Below are 6,567 nucleotides of genomic sequence, written 5' to 3' on the forward strand. Positions count from 1 at the left end.
AGCTGTGGCACATCCTGTTTTTGAGGCTTTTAATTACAGATGCGTTGATGACAAGCACAAGAACCAAGTCAATTACAATTACTAGTAACTGAAGCTCTAGGAAAGTCTTTCTTTTGCTTCCTGGCAAGATCTACTGCCCTTTACTTCATCATACCCTGATTAGATTTCTGATGTTGTATAACTTTTGTATATTTGCATTGAATATTGTTAGATAATAACAAGGATGCTTTATTGTAGAAACTGTAGTGCATCAACGACTCTGTATGTTTACTTGTGACTAGAATTTTAATTCTTACAGACTTAATTCTTGTGATTTCTTTTGTATTTTTTTTAAGTTAAAAATGTATTTTTGTAAAAAATGTTACTTGTAAATAGTTTTGGCCAGTGTTACAGACAAGGTGATTTTTAAAATGTTTTATTTTGAAAATGGAGTAAAAATATTTTGCTGTGTTAATGAGTCCTACAGTTCAGTTCTCTAAAGTGACAGGAATGTTATTAGAAGCATACAAAAACCTCAGGCACCATTAGCCTTCATTACCTCTAGGAGTTACGAGTTCATGTTCCACATCCTGCTTTCTAATAATGGTGAATTTCTGTTGCTTTTCCTCTCAAAATGCCAACAAAATTGCAGTAAGTCATCAGCAACCACCACCAGCTCCTGTCCTTATTGCTTATCTTGTTCTCTTGTCCCATCCCAGCTCTCTCTCCTGAAGCAACCAGCCTTGTGCTGTTATGAAAATGTGACAGATGTTCTATCACACTTCAGCTCTGTAGATGGTTCTTTCTGGAAGAAAGATCATGTGCAATGACTTGTCAGCACAGGAGCACAGTTTACACTTGAGCTCAGAACCCCTGTGTGCTTCTGCTATGGATGTGTAATTTTGTGAAACCAGCTGTCCCAGTCCCGAGTGCTCTGACACTCTGCAAGCATTTATCTTGAACCTTACACTAATTCACATGATCTAGCTTGAACAGCATAGTCTGTCTCAGCTAATGTGGTTTGGCTCTTCAGAACTGGTTTCAGATCATTTGTATTTGCTGCTCTGTTGGCAGAGCAGTAACACTCGTCTCTTGGAAACAGGAAACTTTTTAATGAGAAAACTAAATGGTGCTTATGCTGAGAGTGTCCAGTTGGCTCAGACATCTCTACTTCCCTGCTATAGCCCACTGCTGAGGTCAAGCAGTTCTACAACTGGCCCCTCCCTACTCTGCAAAGAGAGAAGCAGCAGGTGTATTTGGGAATGACAATGCAACTAACTTGACTGGCTGATACAAACCCATCTCTTGAACTGTAATTTAAAAGAGGAGCCAGGTTCAAGCCCAGGTTGGATGAGGCTTTGAGCAGCCTGGTCTAGTGGAAGGTGTCCCTGCCCATGGCAGGGGTTTTGGAACTAGATTATCTTTAAGCTCCCCTCAAACCCCTCTGTGATTCTATGAGGCTCAGCAAAAGGAGTGGCTGTTTTCAGAAACAGAAAAGTCAGTGCTCAACCACAGGAGTCCGCACCCTTTGAAGTCTTCTGGAAAGGTTAACTTTATTGCTCTTATTGTTTATATTGCCTATGCATATTAAAAAAACCAACTGTACAAGCAATAATCTAAAGAGTAAAGTTAAAGTAAGTATGAAATTTCTCCATAATTCCTAGAGTGCAAAAGCCATTATTTTTTAAGCTCTTTGCTCACTTCTTGCCAAATTTTTTCCTCTAATTTCGAAGTATCATATTCTCGCAGCATATCAAACTCTAGCCAGGGCTTGCGCCACTTCTCTGCTTCTTTCATTTTTTTCTCAGGTAGCTCAAACTTTATTCCTTTTATGTTGAATTGTGGCCTTTCCCACCGTTTTGACCATGGTTTAGGTTTCATTCGTACCTGCAGCTAGGGGGAAAGATTAACAAATAAATAAATTTTAAAACAACCCAAAAGGTATTAAAGTAATCATAATTTTGATCATGAGCTTAGCAAAATGTGAGACAGCCACTGCTTTAACAAGGAAATAAGAGAAAACAGACCAGTTTATCAGTGTTAATGAACTACTACTTTACTCTGTTAGCCAAAAGGGAATTTTTTTGTGTCTACATGACTGTTGTCATAGTATCGTGTGAAAATTTTTAATTAACAATCTTGATTTATTTATATAGTCTTTAAATTGACACATTAAGTAAAGTTAAATCATCTTTTTAAGTTCTGCTCCTTATTACGGAAAAAGATGAGTAGCCTGACTGGGAAAGGGAAGAATGATCACTCTAAGCTACTGAATTACCAAACAACACTGTAACAGGCTCTGCTGGTTGCTGTCTCTTCGCCCAGAATGCAGATTTTAGCTGTTTCTTCCAGTCTTACCTTCCTTATGGACACCTCACACTCCCAAATCCATAACCACATTACTGCTAACGTTTCTCTAAGAGCTTTTGTCTCTGCACTATGTTATGCAGAGGCATGTGGAGGCCAGCACTCCATGTGTCTCTTCAAAATTAACTATGGAGGATGGCAGGTATTTACATTTTCAACATTCTTTCACTACAGAAATGGCATAAAGACTCACCATATTTTGTATACTTTTGTCACCCTGGTAACAAACGTAGCAGAGAGCTGTTTAACAGCCTGCCAGACTATCAGTCACGTATGAAAGTTACCTAAATGATCCTCCACTTTCCCTCTGAAACACATGGCTCTTACCTTGTTTACAGGGATTTCTTCATGGGCTAAATGAGACACAGGTTTCATATTCATATCAAAAGTACTATATTCAGGGAGAGCATCTCGCAGGTACATCAGGTTGTCATCCAGCCTCTTTTCCAGCTTTAGAACCTCTATCGACTGGATTCGAGGACTGTACAGTTCATAACGTATTTCAACGCCTTGGAGAGAGAAAGTCTGGCTTAATGAACCAAATTCATTAGAAATATTAACACCAAATTGGTTATCAGTGTTACACATTCCTGTATTATTCAAGAACTTTTTACTTCTCAGAAAATTAAACATAAGAGCACTGTATGCACGTGTGATTGTACATGTGCATTGTGTCTGCACAGGCAAATGCCAATTTCCAAGACAAGTCTTTGATAACAGAATGTCTTAAGAGACATAGATGGCTTGAATTTAAGTCGGACGAGCTTGGGTTTTAAACTTTACTTCCCTTTGGTTACAACAGCTGTTACTACATAGCTCACTGTATGTGTAGTGTATATAAAGAGACACCCACCGCTTACGTATTTGCTCTCAGAACATCAGTATTTGCACTGCCCCCCATTTTGTCATAAACCAGAATATGAACCTGTTAATAAATGCTGCTTGTTGCTTATTAAATAGTTCACGTTCCTGCAAATACACAGTGCTCAAACAGGGCTAGTATTTGCATGGCTAGCAGACGATTACCCAGGCTCAAATATAAGCACAACCATAGTGGATTGCCTTCAGTCTTTCAGAACACAGATCTATAAATCACTAAATATAGACAAAAAACTTACTACGAAGCTCCACGCCTTCACCATATAGTACATCAACATCTCTGTGTATACAGTTTTAAACTTGCAGTATCCTTAGTAGGTAGGATCATGATTTCACTTTCACCTACTGTCATCCTCTCCACAGACTAAATTTCTACACCAGATAACACCTCGTACAACTCCAACATTTTTTTGGCTTAACTTTTCTAGCGTAAGTAGTAGTGGTAGGACAAGGGGGAATAGCTTTAAACTGAAAGAGGAGAGATTTAGATTAGATCTTATGAAGAAGTTCTTCCCTGTGCAGGTGGTGAGGCGCTGGCACAGGTTGCCCAGAGAAGCTGTGGCTGCCCCATCCCTGGCAGTGTTCAAGGCCAGGTTGGACACAGGGGCTTGGAGCAACCTGGTCTAGTGGAAGGTGTCCCTGCCCATGGCAGTTAAAACCCACCTTGGTCTTCTATAACGTTTCGAAGAACAAAGGTAGCACCAAGTCCTTTTCCCCCTCTTTGAATGCAGATGCCTACAAACCGGTTGGTTTTGTTATTGGCATATGGATCTGCAGTAGTAACAGCAAGGATGCTGCCTGCCAAAAAACAATACATGAAAATAAGTAAGACTGTTCAAATAAATACATACTAAAACGTGGGAAGAGTCAGACGAAATGCATGCATTCTGGTACATTCTGGAAACGTTTTATTTTCCATGAAAACTGCCAGAAACAGAATAAACTTCTAACATGCCCTGAATTCGTGTATGTTAAAGTGATTCTGCAGGTTAACTATGGAGCTTCTTCACCTTTGCACCTTCCCCTTTATCATTTACTCTCGACTATCCAAACTGAATACAAATAATGTATTTTCCTTTCTTGAGCCTTACTGGTAAACCATATGCTGAAGTTCCAGGATTGAAAAAACATGTAAGAAACTCATCAGTATTATATCTTTAATGGAAAACAGATGTAAATATGAAATTAAAATGTGAAGTAGTATGTACAGGAACACATACTAGTTGATCTAACACACCTGACACTGTGATGCTCAATGCTATTTAACAACATCTGACCACACTTTTTACACACCCCCCTCCCCAAAACCACTGATGAAATTATGAAAGTTTTAGTGCTGTTACTCACCAACATAGAACTCAGGGATGTTGAAGACCTTTCTTCTCTGTATCATATCCTTCCTTTCTATATAGAATTTAAAAGGATCTGTTCTCCCTCTGGGAGGTATAAATTCAGGGCTCAGGAACCTAGAAGAAAATTCAAACTTTTAGAAGTATGAACCAAAAGCATAAAAAGTACCAGGGAAGCTCAAGTATTTGGCCTAAAAATTAGCCACCTGTTAAGCACTGATACCAGCTGCCTTTTCAGAGATACGAATGAACTGCAGTTCAGGAAGTTACCCATTACTTTTTTGGTGAGGTTTTGTTGTTATGTGTTTTGTTCACTGGCTTCCTTCTTTTACACAAGTTTTCAAAACCAGTAAAAAATGTTGGTCTTCATGAGTCGACTGAAAGAGCTGAAGTTCACTTAGTGTTGTCACAGCTATGGAATAGGTTACGTCCCTGTTTAATTGTAATTCATGTGACTGAACACTTATGATTTTATAGTAACAGATATAGAGCAATATATTACCAGCTTTTACAAACCAGTTCTATAGGAGACGACACATACATGTTCTTTTGTGTTACGACAGGCTTAAAGGGACTCTTAAACCTATTTTCTGCTCCAATAAATTAAACCATGCCAAGGAATTTCCTCATGCCCTGGACCTCAATTATCTAAGTGCTGAGCTGAAGGCACACATCCTGACACAGTACTGGCCTGGGCCAAGGACTGTTTCCAACAGACCATTTGATGTGGTCACGCTGGTTTGGATGGTAAGACCGCTTGGTCTCAGGGCTCGAGAATGAAGCTGGACACATCTAATTCACCAGCACAGATGTATCTTAGAAGTTCTGGATCTGGCCAGGAGAAAAATGCCCAACACAGAAGTGGAGGACAAATGCAAACCTGCCTTACAAACCTTACAGGGACTGCAGGGGGGGAGCAAAGGGCAATGTCTGTGGCAGCACACAGGTTGTGGTTGGTGCTGCTGCCTAAACAACTTCAACCCTATTCATAATCTTCAAAGCTGCACAATCTCGGGACAATAAAACATCATTCAAACGTAGCTGCCTGTCCTGCAGCATCACACCCTGCGTTTCTTACAGGAGCCACACAGGCTCTTCGCTTCTTAAACGTGTTTCCATAAGCAGATCTTAAGACAGAGGGGAAATTTTTACAGTCAGATTTTTAATAGCTTCCCCACTCTTAGGCTGCCTACATGCTACGAGGTAGGTTGTTTTTTGGCGAGAAGGGAAGATGACCAATACAGTGCTACCACTCTCCTTACAGACACAGCACTGCAGTTTTAACCACTGTGCAGTGGTTAAAGCAACGCAAACGGGTTGAGGTGAAAACCAAACCACTCAAACAAGAGGCGCCTTGGGAGGGTTACCACTGACATCAGCTCCACTTCACAAACAGCAGCAGCTCACAGCTGATCTCAACGGCTTAGGCAAAGGCTGACACAGGACCCACGTCCCTGCCACCATGTGGAACGCTGAGGAAATGCATCCCTTTATCAGAACCGCACACATTAACCAAAATTTGCAAAAGTGGTTATGCTACACAGTTTTTTTCATGTTTCACAGCTTTCAGGAACCCTATAACACAGCATTTTAAGGTGTTTTAAAATACACTTCAATACAAATGGTCCTTATTAGAAGTATGAACATGCTTTTTGGGTAGTAGCAGCTTGGAGCTGTAAGGAGGTGGTCACACGAATCCCAGCTCCCGCTGCGGCGTGCAGCAGTACACCTTACCTTCTCTTCTCTTGCTGCTTCTGCTTGTCAACAATGACGGGCTTTGGAGGCGGCTGAAATTTTGCTGGCTTTCCATCGCTGTCTGATCGATACCCCGAGGAAGAGAAATACCCTGTAAAGAATAAAGGAATATCAAACCCCGTGCTTTCAAGTTGAGCCGCCCCAACACCCGCGCACTTCCAGAGCCCCCTCCCGCAGGCCCCGCTCTCGGGCACGCTGAGGGACAGGGGCACGGCGGGTGCTCACTGCCGGGCAAGGC

The 6,567-nt window shown here is 41.0% G+C and overlaps 1 protein-coding gene across 1 annotated transcript; it reads right to left on the bottom strand.

The window, feature by feature from the left end:
- Positions 1–1,632: 1,632 nt before the first annotated feature.
- Positions 1,633–6,524, bottom strand: MRPL19 (mitochondrial ribosomal protein L19; the record flags this gene model as incomplete). Its single annotated transcript, XM_010012789.1, has 5 exons — positions 1,633–1,872; positions 2,674–2,855; positions 3,889–4,023; positions 4,573–4,691; positions 6,309–6,524. Coding segments are annotated over 5 exons (868 nt in total), but the record flags the coding sequence as incomplete, so codon positions are not given.
- Between the last annotated feature and the right edge of the window lie 43 nt (positions 6,525–6,567).

This window comes from Nestor notabilis, unplaced genomic scaffold (assembly GCF_000696875.1).
Source record: "Nestor notabilis isolate BGI_N333 unplaced genomic scaffold, ASM69687v1 Scaffold36404, whole genome shotgun sequence".
Lineage (NCBI taxonomy): Eukaryota > Metazoa > Chordata > Aves > Psittaciformes > Psittacidae > Nestor > Nestor notabilis.